General features: G+C 33.3%; 3 protein-coding genes across 3 annotated transcripts; all 3 read right to left on the bottom strand.

Moving 5' to 3' along the window:
• Positions 1 to 294: 294 nt before the first annotated feature.
• LOC118052537 (probable methyltransferase At1g29790) lies at positions 295 to 2,143 on the bottom strand. Its single transcript, XM_035063534.2, has one exon. It carries the CDS (start codon positions 1,679 to 1,681, stop codon positions 473 to 475), a length of 1,209 nt encoding a protein of 402 aa, XP_034919425.1. The 5' UTR covers positions 1,682 to 2,143; the 3' UTR covers positions 295 to 472.
• A 4,149-nt stretch (positions 2,144 to 6,292) lies between these two features.
• Positions 6,293 to 7,847, bottom strand: LOC118052538 (U-box domain-containing protein 21). Its single transcript, XM_035063536.2, has one exon. It carries the CDS (start codon positions 7,756 to 7,758, stop codon positions 6,418 to 6,420), a length of 1,341 nt encoding a protein of 446 aa, XP_034919427.1. The 5' UTR covers positions 7,759 to 7,847; the 3' UTR covers positions 6,293 to 6,417.
• Positions 7,848 to 14,174: 6,327 nt separating this feature from the next.
• On the bottom strand, positions 14,175 to 18,234 carry LOC118052539 (receptor protein kinase TMK1). Its single transcript, XM_035063537.2, has 2 exons — positions 15,550 to 18,234; positions 14,175 to 14,820 (listed from the first exon to the last, which is right to left on the bottom strand). Exons 1-2 carry the CDS (start codon positions 17,858 to 17,860, stop codon positions 14,294 to 14,296), a joined length of 2,838 nt encoding a protein of 945 aa, XP_034919428.1. The 5' UTR covers positions 17,861 to 18,234; the 3' UTR covers positions 14,175 to 14,293.
• Positions 18,235 to 23,625: the final 5,391 nt, after the last annotated feature.

Here is a 23,625-nt window from a genome sequence, read left to right as displayed (position 1 = left end):
CCACCTATGGACTACATCATGAACCATAAATATGAATATATATATATATATATATATATGATCTTAGTTGCCTGTTGCTACTGCATTATTGCTGTGGTATTATCACATTGTCATTGCTGCTATTCTAGTTCCTGCATGCACTAAGGATGCCGTGAGGCCATTCTATTGACACTTCCCCATGTTTAAAAAAATTGGGGATTTAAGCATTTGATGCTATGAAAACCTTTACGATTAAGAAACAACCTGAATAATATGTTAGCATAACCAAACATATCGCTATTGTGACAAAAAGAAACGGAACTACAGTACATATTACCTAAAATTAAAAGCAAAAAAAGAAAAGAAAATCTACCATTCACATTATTAATGCTCTGATAAGATCCCTCATTAAATTTCTCCAAAATAAAATAAACAAAAGAAAAGTTTAAATAACAAAGACTAATAAAGAAATTAAATTACTAGCAAATTTAAATCACCAAGAATTCTTCAATGGCTTCTCTAGCAAAGCTGAGAGGTACATTTCTCTAAGCTCTGCTCCACGATCAAGCTTTTTGCCCACCACCCATTTCAACTTGATGAATCCAATGCTCTCAATGAGTGGCTTGTAAACATCCAAAAATTGATCTTCCACGCAGAAGAAATGATCAAGCCAAAACAGCCCGCCAGGCCTAAGCACTCTATAGATATCAAACATCAAGAAATGAAGCAAAGTTGAAGGAATCCAGTTACTCAAAACATGCATAGAGTGAACAATGTCCAAAGTGTTGTCAAAGAATGGTAGCCTTTGTGATATGCTTATGTACAAAGGCATAACACCTCTTGAAGCAATGAAGTTGTTGAAGGGACCATTCAAGTTCATTGAAGTTGTTATAATGGTGATGTTCCTTTCCCTCATCCTTACAGCAAATGTAGCCACACCACCACCAATGTCAAGCCCAATTCGGATTGTTCCAGGCTTCTTTGTTGCAAGAACCTCATCGATTGTGAAATCAAGTGACCCTTCAATGCTTTGTCTTGAAGCCCACCTATTCTTTTCTCTACCGTGTAAATCAAAGCAGTCTTTACAATCATCAAAACCCTTTTGAGTTTTCACTCTGTTGATTAGACAAGTGTAGTCCTTGCAAGTATAAGCTGTCCACACAACTGAAGAATTGGGTGGGGTAGTCCAAAGACTAGTTGGAAGCGGGTAGGGCTCAACATAGTCAGGCTGAGCAGCAGGGCGGCAACGGCGGCGAGGGAGAGGTTCACAGCCTTTGAGGAGGAGTTTTTGTGCAAATAGTTCATCATCAGGACAGGATCCATTAACTTTGTAGGACATAAAACGACTAAGTTCATCAGGAAACCGAGTGCAGGCTTGGCCTACAGGAGGATAGAAGGTATCAGAATCAAAATTTGTGTTGAAACCAAGTGGGAGAACTTGGCCTGAAGAGAAGGCAAGAAATTCTGATGGGAGGTCTATTGTTGCTTGTGGGGTATCGGGATTTCCTGTGCCATCTGAGTCAGTAGTGCTGGGACTACTTCTTTTAGTGAAAGTGGTGGTACTTGAGATGGGGTTGAGAGAGCAGGAAGAGGAGGAGTAGAAGGTAGATGAGATGAATAGAGTGAGGAGATTTGTTGACAAGAGAAGGAAGAGGTAGAAGAGATTGGTGGAGAGAGACTTGGGTTGATTAGAAGAATCCATTTTGGGGGTTTTGGTTTACTTTTGATCTTCCTAACCAATCACTTTGTGTTGAAGCTAATAGCAGTGACCTAGTGAGGTTTAGAGTAGGAAATGGGCATGGCGTTTCAATCTATCTAGATGTTCCTAGGGCATTTAGAACAAAAAAAGAAGAAAAAAAAGAGAGTAGATAGACCTGATAAATAAACAATAAGGTTTCCAATGACATGGATCAATAGTCAAATAACATGGATGGTTTAATCTTGGGGAAGCTCATTGATGTCACCATCTTGAATATATTTCCTGAAGCAACATGATGATATACCAGTGGAGCAGGTGAAATGTCAACAAGCGAGAGATGCTCTATGAAGTCAAACTTCATAAAATAGTGCTGCTGCTGCAGCTGCTTCTGCTTCTGCTGCAGCCTGGTTGTTCTAAACTATGATTTGAGACCTTGGAGAGATGTAAAGGTGGAATGATTGTGGCTCCATATGAACATGGAGTGGGCAAATTTGAGGCCTGTAAGGCTAGAAAGGTACCAAGGAATTCAATGATCAACCCTAGCTACCCTAATATTGAAATCCTTTTTACTGGGAATCAGCTGATTTCGTTGGAATGCGTGCACACAATGGCAAGATTCACATGCATGCCCGAAAATTGTGCATCTAATCTATTACAACTAAAGAGATTAAAATGTGTTTCGTGCAGTGGTAGTGATTGTTTTTTAAATAGTTTTTTTGTGTTGAAATACATGTCAATAATATTTTTTTATTTTTAAAAAATTATTTTTGACATCAGCACATCAAAACAATTCAAAAAGTACAAACCAAACTCAATTTTAACAAAAAAAAAAATTTGAATTTGAGCAAAACACTGTTTGGAACGCAATGCCACATGGTGTAGAGTAGAAAATCATAAATCTTTCTAAAATTCTTTGCTTACTATTCACTTATTCATTCACTGTAATCAATGCCCCTGTTTCCGCATCGCAAACCAAATATTTTAGCACAAGTTACAAGATCGGTAGCTTCATGGATTAATTAGCAACTTGACAAGTGAGTTTGTACATTCTTTACTACTTTTGGGGTCCGTTTGGGTATGCGGCTGCAGCTGCGTTTTAAATAAAACGCAGCGCGCAGCCGTTTGGTTAAAAAAAAAAACATTTTACTATTCATAGGCCCCACTTAAAATCTGTGTTTCTAACGCGAGGAATGAGAAGTAGCTAATTCATGCTTTTTCTCTACTGTTCATGTAATTACACTGTTCAATGAACAGTGTAATTACATGAACAGTATTTTTCGTATATAGTTGACATGAACAGTGCTGGGAGTTGCACTGTTTACTCAAAAAATAGTGAACAGTGCAATTCTCTTGCACTGTTCACTGCCTGCGTTGTTTGTTTTTTTTTTTTTTTTTAGTGTGTTAGTTTTTTAATATTTTTTTTTAAAATTAGTTTAGAGTTAATTTTATACCTGATAATATTTTATCTAATTTTATTACATGCTAAAAATATTATGAAAACTATAGTTTTTGTTGGATGAATCTCATACGTAATGGAATTATAAATGGTTTCATGGAATAATAAAAATTATATTTTATATAAAGTATGATTTATTTCATGATATAATAGCAATAGTTAAATCCACAATATTTAAATTAAAAATCATAAGTACTAATATATATTTTTAAAATTATTTTATAACCTCAATTTTAAAAGTATTCTTAACCAAACACATTAAATTACTTTTTTTTCAACTTCAATTTCAACCACAGTTTTAACCAAACACCAATTTTCTCAAACCAAACTCAACTAAAAGCACTTTTTATAAAACAACTTTTTTTAAACCACAACCACAACAGCTACCACAATACCAAACACACTCTTGGTCTTTGAGCTCTTCCATGAATTTAACGTTTAGATAAAGATATTTGAAAAACCCAAGATTTACATTAACAAAAGATTTATTTCTTCGTGGCTGTTTGGTAGTGTAGTTGCGGATGAGGTTCACCCGCAACCACACTACCAGGTGTTTGGTTAAAGGAAGAAAAAATGTGGTTGCTGGTAGGGCCCACTAATTTTGGTGGCTGGACCGCGGGTTGTGAGAAGTAGCAAAATGTTGCTTCTCATGCTGACAAATTATTGTCAACAGTGGAGCCATGCTCCACTGCGCACTGGTCACTAAGTGAACAGTGTGAGTGAATTTTAATTCACTCACACTGTTCACATTTCTAGTTTTTTTTTTTTTTTAAAAAAAAAAAAACCATGAAAATGAGTTTAAATTTTTTTATTGTTTTTTTAAAAATTATAATGACGTAGCATTTGTGAAATTTGATCGCAATTCCAATTATGTTATTGCCGGGTCCGGCCCAGTTAAAAAAAATTCAGTTTTTATTTTTATTTTAATTGTGTTCTATTCAAAAAATTAAAAGAAAATCACTTGATGACGTAATAAAAGATTCAGTTTTTGTTGTTGCGCGCTTAAAAAACCATGAAAAATATAGTCCTTGTTGGATAGATTTCGTATGTGATGACATTGCACATAGTGTAATATAATAATAAAAAATATTTGATATCAATATTATTTATTTCATGATGTAATAACAGTAGTTAAATTTACAATATTTAAATTAAAATCATTAATATTAATATATATATATATATTTTAATTATTTTATAACCTCAATTTGAAAAGCATTTATTTTTAACCAAATACATTAAACTACTTTTTCTTCGACCTCAATTTCAACCACAGTTTTAACCAAATACCTATTTTTTCAAACCAACCTCAACTAAAAGTACTTTTTATAAAACAACTTTTTTCAAACCACAACCACAAAAGCTACCGCAATACCAAACACACCCGAAATCATCTTTTACGTTTAGCTAGTTGGATAGGGCGTAACTGAGGGGTTTGTTGAAGTTTACCTTGAAGTGGGGAAAGATTTTTTTTTTTTTTTCAAAAGGTTCAATCGACCATTTTAATTTTTTTTGGACTAATGTTTTTATTGTATACATTTTTTTAAAAGAACCCATCACCAAAATCCTCTTATTTTTTTATCAAAATTTAAAAGTTGATATGCAAAAATTGATACAAATTTTTTTTTTTTACTTTAAAACAAGAAGATAAGCATTAATAACTTCATTTTTTGGATAAATATTTGATTGGAATATCTCTAAATGAAGCATGGAATATAGTTTTCTTGAAGTGCCCTTTTCTTATTTAAAAAAAAAAGGATTTTTTTTATAGCTAACCCAAAGGAGATTAAATTATAAAAAATTAATTTATAAAATTTACTTTAACCTAATGAATTAATCTAAAATTTCTCTAATGTAGGACTTGAATTGACTAAAGTTTAAGAAAAAATAAAATAAAAAGTAACTCGGTTAATAACTTAGAACAATCCACTACTCAGTTGATCTAGATTAAAAATCTATTAACTTGTTTTTGAAAAAAAAAAAAAAAAAACTTAAGGAAACTACATCAATCTAATCCCTTAAAAATATATTTTTTTAGAATAATTCAGATTGAGTCTCCCACCAGTGAATCAAATATTTGTCCCAAATTGATTCTCGTACCTGGTTTTATAAGAAACTGAACAGTTACATTATTTTACACGATTAAAGCAATAGAGCTAGGAGAATCCTCTACCAAGATACATTCAAAGTCACAAATCTAGCTAGTAAAAAAGATGATTTTAATTATAAATAAGAATTAAGAAGAAATAGACTTTGACCATGGATCTAATTGCCTGCTCGATCCAATCTAGCCCAGGACTTCTTAAACAAGCTTAAAACCATCACATACTGAGGGCTAAATAGCTATGAAGATTGCAAGCCCAGATACCTGGTTTTAGCCTTCTTCAGAGACCCAAGAACGCACCTACAACTCTACCTATCAAATTTGGGTTTTTATAAAAAAAAAAAAATTAAACCAAAGTTTTTTTTTAAAAAAAAACCAAAACTGATTCTAACCGATTAGTTTCAGTTTGGTTTGGTTTAATCTTTTTAGAAAAAAAACTGGTTCAAACTAGTTTGTCTCTGTTTTTTCTGGTTTTGGCTCGATTTTTTCTGTTTGGCTCAGTTTTTTTTTTTCCGGTTCGGTTCGGTTTGATTTTTTTAGTTTTAAGCTTATAAAACCGATATTGAACTGAACCGGTCAGATTTTTAAAAGTTTTAATCAGTTTAATAAATTTTTTTATCTTGATTTCTTGATTTTTTTACTCACCATTTCATAAAACTACAAAAAAAACACAGTGCAGGACAGAGCAGAGCGAGAGATCATCTTTCTTTTGGTAAGACAGATAGATCCGTCAACTATCCCATATTAAGAAAAAGAAGAAAAAACCCTACGCAAGTGCCACCTTGCTATGCGACAAAAGCTCTGACAGCAACAACAGTCTCTACTCCCACAAAAACAAATGAAAGAAGTCCTGGTGCCAATGTGAGTTCAATGACTCGGTGCCGTCAGCTCAGCTCTAACCAGCCTGCCAAGTATGACTTAACACTAACAGGTAGATCAAATAAAATTCATGCCAGACAGCTGAGTGTTTATATACAAAAAAATTAATATGAAATAGGGTTAATTGAGTTTAGGTTCAGATGGTAATAATAAATTCAAGCATGGATAGAGCATATATATCAAGGAATCTCAATATTCTAATTATTGATTTTTGAGTAATTTGTACACAATTGAATGAATTCAAAATCTTCTATGTATCTGTTTGTATTTTCTTGCCTAAACTGTTTGAGAAACACGAAATCAGTATGATCTTTTGAGATACTTGAAATCTGCTGTAGAATCAAAACAATCTAACCTAACTCTACAAAGATTCAGCAGTTTTAGCAACTCTTTAAGCTTCTCTTTTGTGCTGTCGCCACAACCCACTTGCAGTAAGACCAATAATTTCTGAAAAGCACCAACTTGAAGTGCCTCAACTACCACACCTCCCTCAGCATCTTCATCCTCTGATCTGTTTTTTGAATTCTTGAAGAGCTTCCAGAGAATGGAGACTGACAACTCTGAAGCCAAACCTGACACTCTCAAGATTTTCTTGATCAAAACAGCAACAATTAGAGCATTCTCATAGGCCTTTTCTCTCCCTTCTTTGCAATCACAAATATGGTCCAGAACACCTAATGCCTTCTCAGATATGCTTTTATCTCCATCAACAAGAATCTCTATGATCACTGACACCAAACCCATTTCCACAAACATTGGTATCATCTTCTCGTTGAGGCTTGACGGTGAAGTCATGTAGAAAATCGCCATCAATGAAGCCTTGGTAGCAGTAGGGCAAATAGGCTCCTTGATCAACTTAACCAATGCTGCAAACACGCCTTCGATCGCCACCAAGGCACTCGCATGTTTTTGATCCAAAGCAAGAAGATTTTTAAGTACCAAAGCTGCATTTTGCCTGGCTGAAAGATCTCCACTCTTCAAGAACCACACCAAACAATTCAAAGACCTAACCGACGCAAGCTTGCTTTGGCCTTCTTCACCAAGTGGAAACATCCATACCAAAACCGATAGAATCTCTCCCAACAAACCCTCATCTCTCCCCACTGAAACACTTGCAAAGGACTCGAAACAAGCCGATAAGACACAACCAGACCCATTCGCCACAATACACCTCTTGTTGCGCTCACTCTCTTTACCCCAGTTCTTGATCTTCCTAACCAATTCCCGACACTTCTTTTGCTCTCCACGTCGAGTTGCATCATTAACCCTCTTACAAGTCTCCGAAACGTCGTAGGGTGTCACTGGAACGCGAGGCGTAGGAATCCTCTCGACACCATAAGAACGGTTCTCCACGCACCAATCTTGAATCATCTTTCTTATGGAATGATTTGGTATCTGATCATAGCTTGCTAACACCTGGTTTGTAACAGGACACGTTAGGTTGCCATCTTCAATCCATTTTTCAATGCTTTCTCTGTCGTATGTGATTCCTGTCGACAATGTGACAGGATCTTTCATCAAGTCAAGAGAAATCGGACAGCAGAAGTGCCTAGGATTCGAGATTTCCATGTCTGAATTTATTTCTTGGCTTGGAATCTTGCTTTTCTTCGAATTTCTTCTTGATCTCCAGGAAAGTATCATTGTATGTGCTTGAATTTCGCTAGTTATGTCAAGGTCTGTAAGGTATGTTTTGGGTTTTGCTTGTGGGCTAGAGAATACGATGATAGAATTCTTGTGAAGTGGTGATGTATTTATATGTTGGTCGTTTTTCCTTGTGGTCAAAGCTAGGTAAGAGCTGGACAGAAGACTTCAAAACGAAGAAAGCGTGGACGGTTTGCTGAATTGGAAACGTGGAATGTTGACCGTTGAACGAGGGAATAATACAGTGTGTAAAAAGCGTGAAAAATATCCGGAGAAAGGATAGCAGGCCGATGGTTCATAGATGACGGTCTCAGTCAAATTAAGCAGCAGGTGGACCGGCTTGGTTTCCGAGGATTTATTTGAGAACATGGTACAACCGTGTTTTTTTAAATTTAAATTTTTAAATTTTTTTTTAAATTTTAAATTTTTTTAATGTGTTGATTTTAAAAATAATTTTTTATAAAATAAAAAAAATATAATTTTAAAATATTGCTAAATAAAAAAATATTTTAAACCACAACCACTGTTACAATTTTAAACAAAATAATAAGTTTTATGACAATGATAATAATTTTTAAATCCCACTTAAGCAATCGATCTTGTCAAGTTCAAGAATTATATGAGTTGACTTGATTAATTGGTTAATATAATTTTTTATTTTATAAAAAAATAAAAATAATATCATTTAAAAAAAATAGTTTATCTAAAATAACTATATCACAATTTAATCTGAAATTTTTACTAAATCACACCTAATTAATTATCATGAAATCTAGTTTAATTCACGGGTTAACCAAACAGGTCATGTCAAGTTTAAAAAAGTTTAATGGCAACCCTTTCCTTACTCATGGTTTGTACAGTTGGAGCTCTTAAGGTGGAAGAGTAAATTATTATCTAGTCATTGTAGTTGAATAGAATTGATTGATTAGTCCTTGTTGTTTTGGATAATATATATTTAAGCCCTCTGTATTTGTAATCTATTTCATTTACAACTTAATCCTTTCGTCAATTTCATGTTCCTTTACAGTTTTATCTTCTTCCTTTTTTTCTTGACGGATAGATAAAGGAAAGAGAAATAAATAATTTGGTAAAATTTGATGAGTAGAGAAGGTATTTCTAAAAAAAAATATTATTGAAGATGGTTGAAGGACTGTTTAATTATTTTTTGGAGAAAATTATATATAAGTTCTCTCTTGAGAGACAAATTATCAAATGTTGTCACTTGTGAATAATTGTAATTTATTCTTTTTCTTATATAAATATCATTATAAACCTTGGTTATATTCTAATGAAATTATGATTGTAAAAGTAGAAACTGTAATTCTTTTTATGTGTAATATTTAAAAAAAATAAAAAAAATATTTATCTATTTTTTAAAATTATTACAGCATTTAATAAGAATAAAAACGTATGATAATAAATCATAAATTTTTCAAAAAATATATTTTAAGCAAAAAAAAACATATTAAGTAAAAGTTACACAGTGAAATTTATTGTAAGGCTTTTATAATAAAAAATTAAAATAAATTAAAATATATTTATAGGATCTTATGGAAAAATATGATAAAACATGACTTTTTCGGAAGAAAAAATTGATTAATTTTGAGAAGGGACTAAATTATAACTAATTCATAAAGGAATGGTTTATGACCCATGGGCCTGCTCAAGTGTAGTTTCGAAAGTGATATGAGTTACCAGTATTTGAGCCCAAATAAAAGAAGAGTTCTACCTATGCTTAATAGTTTGGATCGTTAGGATCCAAAGACGTTGACTACTATTGGATCTTAACTATGTAGTCTCATGGAAAAGAGGACCTTCCTTTTTTCTATATATATATATATATATATATATATATATATATAAGTGTTGGTCTGGGAACACGGTAAAACACGAATTTCCAAGAAATGGGAAGCGGAAAATGCATCGGAACGTGGTACAACGCGTGTTCTTAAAAATGAAAAGTACTTTTTGCTGCTCTTTTTTTCTTTTTCTTTTTTTTTTAACAGTCTATTTGGTTATAACATAGTTATTAAACCCGGCCCGGAGGTTGACCCGGCCAAGGGCCGGGTCTCGGGTTTCATGGTCAACCCGGGTTAACCCGGGTCAACCCGGATTATCCGGGTTGATTAAAAAAAATTAATATTTTATATGAAAAAATCCATGTAAAATATGGGATAAAAAAATTGGTTTAAATATTTCAACTTAAAATGATAACATAGTATCTTTTCAAAGTGGGGTTTAAAGCCCTTTCATATATATACTCTATGTTTACATGAAAAAATCATGTTTTTTCAATGTGGGATTTGAAACCCATTAGTATATATACTCTATGTTCCCAAAGAAAAAATCATGTTTTTTCAATGTGGGATAAAAAACCTTTTGGTTTAAATACTTCAACTTAAAGAGATAACATGGTATCTTTTCAAAGTGGGGTTTAAAGCCCTTTCATATATATACTCTATGTTTACATGAAAAAAATCATGTTTTTTCAATGTGGGATTTGAAACCCATTGGTATATATACTATATGTTCCCAAGGAAAAAATCATGTGTTTTTCAATGTGGGATAAAAAACCTTTTGGTTTAAATACTTCAACTTAAAAGGATAACATATTATCTTTTCAATGTGGGATTTGAAGCCCTTTCATATATATACTCTATGTTTTTTATCCCACATTGAAAAAACATAACTTTTTTCATGGGAACATAGAAGATATATACCAATGGGTTTCAAATCCCACATTGAAAAAACATGATTTTTTTCATGTAAACATAGAGTATATATATGAAAGGGCTTTAAACCCCACTTTGAAAAGATACTATGTTATCCCTTGAAGTGGAAGTATTTAAACCAAAAGGTTTTTTATCCCACATTGAAAAAACATGATTTTTTCCTTGGGAACATAGAGTATATATACTAATGGGTTTCAAATCCCACATTGAAAAAACATAACTTTTTTCATAGGAACATAGAGTATATATATGAAAGGGCTTCAAATCCCACATTGAAAAGATACTATGTTATCCCTTTAAGTTGAAGTATTTAAACCAAAAGGTTTTTTATCCCACATTGAAAAAACATGATTTTTTCCTTGGGAACATAGAGTATATATACTAATGGGTTTCAAATCCCACATTGAAAAAACATGATTTTTTCATGTAAACATAGAGTATATATATAAAAGGGCTTTAAACCCCACTTTGAAAAGATACTATGTTATCATTTTAAGTTGAAATATTTAAACCAATTTTTTTATCCCATATTTAAAAAAAAAAAAAAACCCGGGTCTTGTCCGGGTCTCGTCCGGGTCACCCGGGTCCCGGGTCGACCCACCGGGTCGCCCGGGTTTGGCCGGGCTGTTGCCACAGCCGGTCTTTTATTAAACCCGAACCGGTCCAGCCACCGGGTCCCGGGTTGACCCGCCGGGCCGGGCCGGGTTTAATAACTATGGGTTATAATTCATGTTCTTAAATAGTATTTAAATATTGTTCTGAAATAGAAAAATAAAAAATATATGGTTAAAAAAATAAAGATAAAAACAGAAAAAATAAATTGTCTCAAAAATATTTTTAGAGTGAATTTATATACTTAATAAAAGATATGGAGAGGATACGTTTTTAAATATAATATTTATTATTTTTATTCATAAAATACTTATGTAAAGATTTTTTTAATTTTAAAATTATTGAACTAAGACAAATAAAAATAAAAATAATTATTATAATAATTTTAAAATATAATACAGGATCGATTTAATGTAATACACCAATCTATTTTTTCTTAAACATAAACTTGCCCATGCCTTGTGTCCTAGTTCCGGTTGACACATCGACTAATCTAAGTTTTATAACTATACTTATTATAGTGTTATTAATTTTCATTTAATAAAACTAAAATTAAAAAAATTAAATCTTTTTTTTATTCTTCATTAATCAAACAAGATACAGATACCATTATTATATCTTATATATTATTGTCAAATACAATAATATTTTCTTCTAGTATTTTTATCTTGTCTTATATATCTTTACTATTTTTTTTTAATTCTAAAATAGTAACAAAATACTATATAAAAATTGTGTCACCACTTGGAGGATCGGCTTGTGTATATGCCATATGGGATTGTTTTCTTTCAAATAAGTCTCTATTACACGATTTAAAGAAAGAAAAAAAAATCTCCCAAGCACAAGATAAACAACATGATGCCTGTGGTAGATCTGTGTGGAGCATATTTGTTCAAATCAAACCTGTTAAGGGAGTTCTTCATTAATGATTTAAAAAATAAATATAAAAAATATTATTTTAATATATAAAAATATTTTAAAAAATAACTATAATTATATTCTCAACAGCTGTAATATTGCAGAAAAAAACCTACCTTTTATATATATATATAAAAGTGCTGGCTTGGGAACACGGTAAAACTTGAATTTCTAAGAAAATGCATAGGAACAAAGTACAACGCGTGTTCTTAAATACGAAAAGTGTTTTTTTTACTTCATTTTTATTTTTTTGAAACACGGTCTAATGATATTTAAGATAATATTTGGTTATAATTCATTATTTTAAATAGTATTTAAGATAGTGTTTGAATATTGTTTTGAAATAGAAAAAATAAAAATAATGAGATAAAAATATAGGTAGTTAAAAAAACAAATATCTTTTTGAGATGCCGTTTTTATTCCTACCTCCTCTCTATAAATTGAAATTTTTGAATGCCTTTCCCTCGGATCCTTTTCTCTTTTACTGTATAATTCATACTATTATATATATATATATATATATTATCTTTTTGATTTTGTAGTATAAAAATTTACTTACCTTGTAGGCTTATAACAACTTCTCACCTTTTCTTTTGTACGTAAATTCTCTAATATTTTGATTTTCCTAACCTATAACCTAAACCTCTTAAGATCTTATGATATGTCTGATAGAATATAGAAATTAATTCACTAAATTTTTTATTTTTCTTAAGTGAAGCCTCTCATGATATGTTTGGTAGCATCTTGTAAACAAAATTGTGGAGGAGAGTGAAGAAACTTCTTTTTTTTTTTTTTTGCGTTACGTGTGAGTGATATTTTTCAAAGAAAATCTTGCAAAGAGGCTTCAATTTTGTTGTATTACCCAACTAAAATACATATATTTTATTTTATTTTATTCTTTGCATCGACAAAGACATTAGCATGTCCTGATATACAGGTCCACACATGAGAGATTTAGGGCATAAAGAATGAAAATAACCTAATAGACAAGTGACAGATGCCTTGGGAAATTAAGAGGTGGAACGTGAACCCCACGTTAGGGCAGACAACTACAGCACAGCACTTGCATATGCTTCCCCTGTAAACAAAGACAAAGTCCTCACTCGGTCCTTCTCTGTTTTCATGGATGGGGAAACCTTTTTTTCTGAGTTCTCTGCATGTTACTTGTTTCACTTATCCAATATATTTCTTGTCCTTTTCTTCTCCGAACAAAACAAATTATATTGCATTTATTTTGAATCTAATACACTGAAACATACACGAACTCTGTTTCTTTTCCAGTGAAAAGATAGCTGTTAAACTCATTCCAAAATAAATAAAATTTTAAACAAAATAAAATAAATTTTGATGGATAATATTTTGGCCACGATGGCTCTTAGCCGCTCATAAATTTAACCTTTCGATGCGATAACTGGAGCACTTTTCCAGAACAGATCCCAAACATTTTAGGTTCAGTTTGCAAGCTGTCATATGATTGCACGTAGGAAAAAAGAAAATAAAAAGTTGATAGTTGCTGTTTCCAAGGGACAAACCTTTACACAGCTTTTTTCTTGGAAAAGGTATCATCTTTGTCCTGCCATGGAACTTTTCTTTCTTTTTCTTGCCTTGTTTTTACAATGAAAGCATTCTCATTGCCATCTCAGTTCTTTGTGATTTTCTTTTCCAAAGAATTAAAGCCATCATCATCATCACAAACTGTAATTGATTGGAAATGGGGTCTGGAACTTTATGAGAAAGGAGGTGATGCTGTCCTTGAAATTAAAAATGGATAGAGAAAGGAGCCAAAACTGTGGATAGGATGGAGATGACAAAAGCAAAAACAATACCACTCCAGCTAATCTGAAAACACCAAGACATTGCATGTGCTCAATGTCTGGATGGCAAACGATGACAGCATTTTTAATTTTTAGTGAATCTGATCTAATGGAAGCGTTTACAGACCAAAATTGGAAGGAATGCAAAATGGACCTGTGGCTTTGCTGTCCATCGACAAGCAAGAAGTTTTGTAGAGATAACTGAGAATTGAAGAGCTGAAGACGTTTTTTTTTTTTTTGTCTAAAAACCTATCTCATTTCATTTTCAAAACCTCTAATTCAAGTGAAGAACATCCAAACTACATTTCCAATAAGAAAAAAAAAGAGAGAGACAATGGGATGAGAGACTAAAACATGAAAGAATTAGGAGTCAGACAAGTTTATAAAGAAAACAGCAAAGAAGCTGCAAATAGAATGAATATTGAAAACCACCATCACCACCATTTACAAACACCACACTCATCTTCCATCAGCTGATGTAAATGACTCAGCAAACCCATATGGGCGTGCAGGTATGCTGGTCTGAGTATTGTCTAAGCTGGGAAGGAGTGAAGAAGAAGAATCCATGTTGCTTCTACCTTCATAAGCTTGCCACTTCTTAAGTGCCTGCGGCAAGGACATTTCAAGGTCAATACCATATATGTCTTCAGAACTTTGGTCGGTTGGTTTCCAGAGCTCCACCAGAGAAGAGAGAACATTCACAGTATGACCCATGTCTGGCCTTTGATACGGTTCCCTCGCGCAGCAATGACCTGCCAACTCTGCAACGGTGCTGATGCTGGCAAGCGTCTCCTCATTGAGGTCAATTGTGGGATCGATGGCCTTCCGGAATGTGTCCTTGTTCAGGTGCATTCTGCGGAACCATGTTACAAGATGCAAGCTCTCTTCAGGTTGCCTCTCATCAAGAGCTTTTCTACCCGTTATAAGCTCCATCAATATCACTCCGAAACTGAAGACATCAACTTTAGTTGTCACTCGACCAGTAACTGCAAACATATCGCCCAAAAACAAGAGTTGAAGTGAAAATGTGAATTAAGAGAGAAATCAGGAAAGCAAATCACAAGCTCAAATAAGTTAGAAGCCAAACAAGAGGCAGAATAAGACACAAGACATTGTTGGCTAAGAAATATGCTAATAATTATAGAGATTTTGAAATTGAGAAAGGTCCAATGCAAGCATGCTATTCCTCCCATGACAGGATCCACAAAAGTGGTGAAACAACAAATGATAGATTTTAAAAGTACTTAGGAACCATGCCATGCCTCATGTGAGTAAGACATGAATTTGCAGAGAGTAGGGTAAAAGGATGCCCTATACATTGACAACCAATCCAAACGAACTTCCTAACATTGACAGGAATAATTTTCACCGGTCTTGATACAAACACAAATAACAAATCAACAACCAAACCAAAATACACAATTTGAACAGGAGATTGAGGAACCTTTTTTGGTTGTTAACACGGTATTGCTGTGCATGTGTGTGAAGTTTGTGATGAGAACAATCAGTATTGCTGTGCATGTGTGTGAAGTTTGTGATGAGAACAATCTCAGAGTAATAGCGGTCAATTTATAAGAATACATGACCTAACTATATGTTTCCCCAAATCTCTATTGAAAAACTAGAACTCGAACATATACAAAAGTCAAACACACGTTAGCCTTGAAAGAATTTAAACATTAATTGAAGGGTAAAGCAACTAGAGGAAATGGTACCAGCATATTCCGGTGCCAAGTATCCGAAAGTTCCAGCAATTCTAGTTTCAATAGAGCCTTTACCCTCTGGTGCAAGACGCACAAGACCAAAGTCTGCAACCTTAGCCCTCATATCATCCCCAAGAAGAATGTTTGAAGGCTTCAAGTCCCTGTGTATAAAGCTTTGATGAGCCAAACCATGAAGGTACTCAACACCTCTTGCCACATCCAAGGCTATAGTCAACCTCCTTGTCCACTCTAGTGGTTTCAATCCTTCTTCTGCCCAGTTGAAGATATGTCTACTGAGTGTCCCTTGTGGCATATATTCATACACAAGAAGCTTCTCATTACCATCCAAGCAGTACCCAAGAAGAGCAACGAGATGTCGGTGCCTAACCTTGTTCAAAACAGCGATCTCAGACTTGAACTCAGTTAGTCCCTTACCACTTATGACACCCGCCTCCATCCTCTTCACAGCAATCTTTGTACCATCATGCAACTCACCTTTGTAGACCACTCCAAAACCTCCCCATCCCAATATATTTCCTTCACTGAAATTGTTTGTAACATTCCGTAACACTTGAATAGAAATGACCATGTTCCCAGCTTCAACCATTTGAATGTCACCTTGTTCGCTTGCAGGAATAGTATGTGTTTCGCTAATAGCACCAACACTGACACTTGAGCCAGCAACTGTAATCTTCACACTCTCATTATCAGACCCAGAATGGCGAGGATGAATCACCATTTCATTCGGGCTCTGTACTCTGCTAAACCGCTTTTGTTTCTTCTTGTATAGACAGAAAACCAGCAAGCCGATCAAGGACAACAAGAAAACACCCCCAATTACCGAAAATATAATTACTACAATCAAAGCAGAAGATTTCTTGCCAATTTTTCTTGAACTACCACCACTTCCAGAGCCAGTATTCGCCGATGGACTTGCAGATGGTGATTCCGAAGATGTAGAACTATTGACATCCTTCCCTATATTTGGATTACCATTAGTGTTAACAATCACATTACTGGTAAAGGCTGGAACTCTCCCATGCAGGTGATTGTTTGACACATCAAGCACTTTAAGTCCGGGTAAGGTAGTAATTTCTTGTGGAATCGAACCTGTGAGGTTATTATTTGCAAGAACCAATCTTTCCAATGACTTAACCGAAGCAAAATCTGGAGAAATCGAGCCTGTTAGCCCCATCTTCTCAAAGTTGACAACTGTGATGTTCCCGTTATTGCAAGTAATTCCAATCCAATCAGCACATGGATCATTCCCCTTCCAACTATCCGCCAACCTTTGCGGATAATCCATTGATTTCACAATCGAAAGCAATGTGTTAACTCGCGAATCACACAAACCAGGAGTTGGCAGACAGAATCTGTTCGAATCCTTAACCATATCCACAGAAACTGAGCTCTTAAACACAGGCATTGGTCCTTGAAGCAAATTATTCGACAAATTCACAAACTTTAACGACTCAAGGTTAACCAAAGACTCAGGAACAAGGCCAGTAAATGAATTATCTCTTAAACTTAAGCTCTCTAAATCTTTCAAACCCGAGAAGTCAGGTAAGGGACCCGAAAACCCATTAGAATGCAACCAAGCTTCTCTTAACAAAGTCATGTTCTGAATAACATCAATGCCACCACTAAGTTTCTGCCCATTAAGCCACAAAGACTGAACTTGTGACCCCGAAAAACTTGCAGGCAACTCACCTTCAAGATCATTGAAAGCTAACCTCAAGATGGTTAGACCCGGAAAAGAATCCGGGCCAAAAAAACCCGGTATTGACCCGGATATATTAGCTGAGTTTGCAGAGAAATTCTGCAAAGCAGAAGCATTTTTTATACTTTCTGGTATGACCCAATTGGAAAACGGGTTGTTATCGATCTCCACAGATTGAAGTGAAGATAAACCAGTGAAAAAGTCACTAGGGACTGAAATGAACTTATTGTCACTTAGAAGGATCACTTGTAATGAACTTAATCCGTTTAAACTTGGCAAAGGACCGGAAATGTTGTTATACTGAAGCTCTAAACGTTCAAGTTGAGCAAGGTTTTGGAGATTTGAAGGGAGTGTACCTTGAAGGTTTTGGCGTCCAATTTGGATCCGGGTGACCCGCTTTTCGTCCGAACATACTACATGGTTCCAGTTGCATGGATCTGGATCGGACCATCCAAGTGAATCTGGTACGTTGAGGCTTTTTTTGAGAGAGAACATAACTTCAGCATCTGGGCTTGCTTGAGAGTTTGCAAAATGAAGGATTGAAGAAAACCCAACAAGGAAAACTAGTAAAAGTTCCGTTTTTCGATGGCTTCTTGTCTTCATCTTTACAGAGAAGAGAAGATGAAGCAAAAGAAGGTGCTGTTTTTGAAGCAAAAGACGTAAACTTTCTAAGTGAAATGCATTGGTTTATAGTTCTTGGTAGAAAAGAAAAGAAGAGCTAATGAATTCAACAACCAAAGAAGGGGGAAGAGTTTCTTCTTCTTCTTCTTTTTTTCTCTTTTCTGGGTTGTATTTTTGGCTGCAAAATGAGTAAACTTTTTCAAGGAAAATGCATGTGCTTATAGTTACATACAAGAGAGGGAGAAGAAGAAAGAAAGAAAAAGAAGAAAAGGCCCAATTTGGGGAGCCTAGGAGGGAGGGAGAGGAGTTGGCATTGTTGGGACTTGGGAGTGGAGTGAGTAGGAAGGGAGAGAGGGGGGGTGAAGCCTGTAATTGAAAGGCAAAGCACATGCAAGAGGGGGTCCACATATCTGAGAATCTTAAGGCTGTCAACAGCAGAGGTTAAAAAAAGGCTAGAAGTTGTAAGAAAGTGGCTTGTAGTTTCAGTTTTGGATTGCTGTTCTAGGTACATAAGGCTACTGCATGATTTGCATAAGCTGGCAATGTCAATTGTCTTCTATCTAAATATTGCATTCCTTGTATGCTGTCTTAACAGAAGAGGTACTTTGCCTGTTTGAGCAGAATTTTGAAAGTTGAGGTGGCATATGGTCATAGGGCTCATGCAAGCTAGCCATAATCAGGGCACATGGATTCTATTTTACCCTAAATATTTAAAGGTCTAGTACTCAAGCTTATATTGTTAAGGTTCCAGCTCCCATGCATGTTTTGTTGGTTGCGTTTGGAAATGTGATTCAAAACTATATTTTTTAAAAATTAAAATTTTATTTTTTTATATTATTATATATATATATATATTCATATATGTTTTAATTTTAAAAATAATTTTTTAAAAATAAAAAATTTATTATTTGAATATATTTCTAAACAAAATACATTTTAATATGTAATTGCTGCTCCAATCTCAAAAGGTTTTAAAAAATAGTAAATTGTTTCTTTTGTGGTGTTGATCCTGAGAGTTACATATGACCTTTTTGGCTTGCAGAAGAATTTTTTTTTTTAACCTTTTAGCCTTTTTGCCAACTATTTTTTTTATCCATGAGTATAATAGATTCTTCATATCTTCTTGCCTTCCTCAAATTATTTAGAGCAAGCCTCGAATTAGTATCAAACGTGAATTTATTTAGATTCTTCAAAGTAAATGCTTCATAATTAGGTCTTCAAAGTATCATGCATGCATCAATTGGATCCTTCACCTGAAAACCTCCCCATATATATATATCAACTTCTTAAAATGGCATTGTTTTAGTAATTTAGATAAAAATAACTTTGACGGAAAGCAATGAAAAATCCATAGAAATAGGAGGCATAGAAAAATTTACAATTTTACTTCCATGATTCATATATATAACCTCTTCATAAAAACTACAAAATGAGGGAAAGTTCTAAGAAAAATATAGCTTAAGGGGAGGGAAGATGGCTCAATGGAGCATTTTGATTGGTGAATATCTGACTCCGTGGAGATCTGCTTGAGGAAATATTTAGTTTGAAAACTCATTTGAGAATTTGTGTATAGTTAGAGGATATTTTGAGGTTTGCTTTTCTTTTCATTTTTTTTACATTAAGGTTGAATTTGGTTAGTTTTTATGATAGAAGTGACAAATACAAAAAAAAAAAAAATTATTTTATTAAAAAAACAAAGATTTAAAATAAATTTATTGTTTAAGAATGAATTTTTATATTTTTAAAATAAAAACTACTTAAAAACATATCTTTTTTATTTCATATTTTTTCTATCCCGAGATAATAATAATCATCCGTTATTTTAAAAATTAAATGTAAAATTAAATAATAAATATAAAATAAAACAATGATCGTTGATAATTTGTTCTATTTTTAACACATTTAGTTAACGTTAGATTTTACTCGATTTGCTTATAGATTGAGATAGATTGTAACTTGAAACTTGAGTTGTCTTATCCTATATGTATGATAATCTTATATATCTCATTCGGATAAGAAAGATTTATCTTTTTTGAAATTGATTTGATAAGAAAAACATTTTTTATATATTTTTTATTTGTGTGGTTGAGACTTGACACCTTTCATCCGTGTCCTAATGAAACAGCTTTGGCAAGGGAACATCATTTGATTTGATGTGCAATGAGAGAGCTATGGCCTTTCAGCCACAAACAAGGACACCACTAATTGATTAGAACTTTGTCCATATATATTATCACTTTCTTGATCATGTTCTATATAGTTCTACCAGATGTTGAAAATAATTCCCATCTCTTAATTAATCTTTTATTTTACCCTTTTACTAACCTTGATCGACAAGATCAGTACTGATAAATTTCAACAAAAGATTTTAACATAAAGAGGATTTTATATATATATATATCTATGAGATATCCAGTCCAACTTATGCATATCACAATTATTCTCAAGTTTATTAAACATCCTACAAGTTTAATAAATAAATAAAACATCATGAGAATGAATAAACATTCACATGAACCTAACATTCACACGAACTAAGGTGCAGAGGCAAAAAAATTCCCTGCTAAAATCGCCAGGACACAAATCTCGGTGCAATATAGAGAGGACCTTTTTATTTATTTATTTACGTAGGTGTCCGAGCCAGCTTGCGCGTACCACGACTAATTCCACAGCTCACTGAACATCCTGCAAATCCAGTGAGCATGTAAGATACCGCGAGAGTGACAGGTATGCACGATAAGGTTTGAACCCAGGATGCAGAGGAAGGGAACAAGTCCCTTCAACCGCTAGGCCAAGACCTTAAGTGACCTTGATAGCTAGGGTTGGTGTTATTAAACTGTAAAGGAGAGATCCCTCTACAGAGCTGCCCTGGAAAGAAGAAAGCTCCATGCTTTTCTCCATGGCTTAGCAGCTGCATGTGCATTGATAATGGATTCCACCAAATACATGGCCAAATGGACCATGAGAGAGCTGAAAGTGTTCATATTTGGCTGCTTTTGAGTGCAGGAAGGTGCGAGCTTTGTCATCTCTCGGATATGGATGCTGCCGCTTTGCAATAGTAACCTCTCAAATATTTTCTTGTCTTTCATTTTATGTTGTTTTCCTCTTTTTATTGGCCTCTGCGCTGTAAGGCCATTAACCTTATCTTTAGCTAACAAGCAAGCCATGAACAGGTAAGGTGTCGTTGTGCAGAAGATTTTCATTTCAAGAGAAAATCTTTTCGAACTTCCTATTCACATTGCCCTCACAAGCTGACATATCCCCACATAAGAAGGGGTGTGTCTGAGCCTTTTACAGAGTACACATGTTATATCAATGTTTTGTTCTTGCATTGATTTGATTGAGAATACCTTCTTAACCTAGCAAAAGGCATCAGAAAATATTACTTGTTTTCTTCCAACAATTCTATTTTCTAAAATGGGCCATCGTGTCTGATGTTGGAATTTCATTCATTGTGGGCCTTATGCTATCATCTCCAGTCAGCTACGAGACCCAATAAAAGCCCAACTTTTGGGGACAGCATGTTAGGATTTGTTGTCTTTTACAAGGGTGTTAAAACCATTATCTATGACTGCCCGTTAAGATTATAAAATTCAGTTGGGTTGACCCACAACTCGGCGTCTGATTTGAATAAAATTTCTAGATAATTTAAATTTTAATTAACCTGATTTAATTTGATTAGTTTGATGAATAAGTTGTTTTGAATGTTTTTTTTTTAAATCAATTCTAAATGTAATCCTATAATTGGAGTTATAGTACTCTTTCAAATAAATTATAATCCTATAATTCATTATAAAAATTATTCATGAATTCCACTTAGAAATACAACTCTAAATGTAAATGAATAATTCCTTGGAATAACATATATTGGAATTTGTTGCATAAGTTGACACAAAGGGATTTGTGTCTATCTTGTGATTCTCTGGGTGAATTTGGTCCCCTTTTTTCCCCTCTTGTCTCTTAATATCACCAATTTTTCGATATTTATTTTCTTTGGGTCTAGCCCTTAAAAACGCTTAGCAAGTTGGGTTGGAGGAATCTCTTTGAAAATCCATCCCTTTCACAATTCTAAGACGATCCTTTTTTTCTCAGGGAACGGGTTCTTGCAACACCAACTCACTCGAGCCCATGATTCAAATGAACTCATCAACTTGTTCTTGTATTTAACTGGCTGATCGTGATAATCTCTCGGATTAATCTACAGTTGACGTAAACAGCAACAAAATTTGTTCTTGCTTTTTAAGGATTAGGGTATTTTACTCTCATGTTCGTTCACATACTAAAATACAAAAAAAAGTATGTTTACTGAAAAAACATTAAATGGATATATTCGGAAGCATTTGGTATTGAAATATTCTATATTTTTTCTGGAAAAAGAATTTAATTTTTTTCCAACATTATATGTTTGGCAAGACAAAAAAAATCTTAATTTTTTGAGAATTTCACATGTCGTGAGATATTATATGGTTTGAAGAGTTAGGAGTATAATTCCCTTTCAAGATTAGGAGAAATTAAAATGTTGAGACATTCAATTTTATTTATTTACTTAAATGCACCTATATCTTATATTAAGTTAATCAATGTATCCTTGTACTAATTCTAACACAAACGCTTTAGGTAACTAGCATGTAAATATATATATGTATTTGCTAGTATATGAATTTGTCCATTTAATATATTAGTTAATCCTTATTCTCTTATGATTTTTCAAGATACTCTTTTTAGTTTTGAAAATCATAAGTTAGTCCTTTAACTAGATTTGACTGTTAATTCTTTTATAAATATCCAAATTTCCCTTTTCAAATGGATTTTTTTTATTTTGTTTGTAGTTGGTGAAATTTAAAAATTTGACTAGAAATGAATGATATGTTAGAAGAAAAAAAGAGCACATAAATTGTCATGGAAAACTAATAGATACTGGACATATCATTTACAGGGACTCAATATTCAGCATTTAAAACACAAAAGATTAATTAGTTATTTTTCCAAAATATAGGGACTAGATAATAGTTTAGGCAAAGAAATGGGACGTGGATATGCTTGGTGGGATGGGTGCTTGGTTGTGGGGCCCCCTGAAAGGGTAATGTCTAGGCGGCTGTGGCAAAGGGCAAGAGCGGTTTCTCGGTAAGCACACCAAGCGGCGCCAACTTGAGACTGTCGGAAACTGCCATGAATAAAACAAACTAACAAAGTCTGATGTTGGTGGGGACAATACTTGATCTCGAGCATAAGTGTCTCTTTGTTCTTGTAGTGGTATTTGTTTTTTAAATAATTTTTTATTTAAATAATATTTTTTAAATTATTTTAAAAAAATTTAATTTATTAATATCAATAATAAAAAATTATAAAAATATTATTTTGATATAATTTTAATTAAAAATATTTTTAAAAAACATTCTACATCATGTCACTAAACACATAATAAATAAAAATTATATATATATATATATATAATATTATATTAGTTAACAATTATATTTATTTCATCGTTATAAATGCATACTAAATAAAATATGTCTAACACAAACCTAAAATTTATAAAATAAATGTTTAAAACTATACGCATGCAAAAGCATGACTCACAACAAACATTATTTTAATATAAATAAAATAAAATAATTATAGCATATATACTAAACATATAATCAAACTTATAATTGATATTGATTTCACTCCTTATTTTTTATAATGTTTTTAAAAAGCTAAAATATTAAAGAATTAATTTCAACCATTATCAACATTTGATT

Source organism: Populus alba, chromosome 17, assembly GCF_005239225.2.
Source record: "Populus alba chromosome 17, ASM523922v2, whole genome shotgun sequence".
Taxonomy (NCBI): Eukaryota; Viridiplantae; Streptophyta; class Magnoliopsida; order Malpighiales; family Salicaceae; genus Populus; species Populus alba.
The sequence above is the reverse complement of the archived record's forward strand: the minus strand, read 5'-3'. Positions and strand labels throughout refer to the sequence as shown.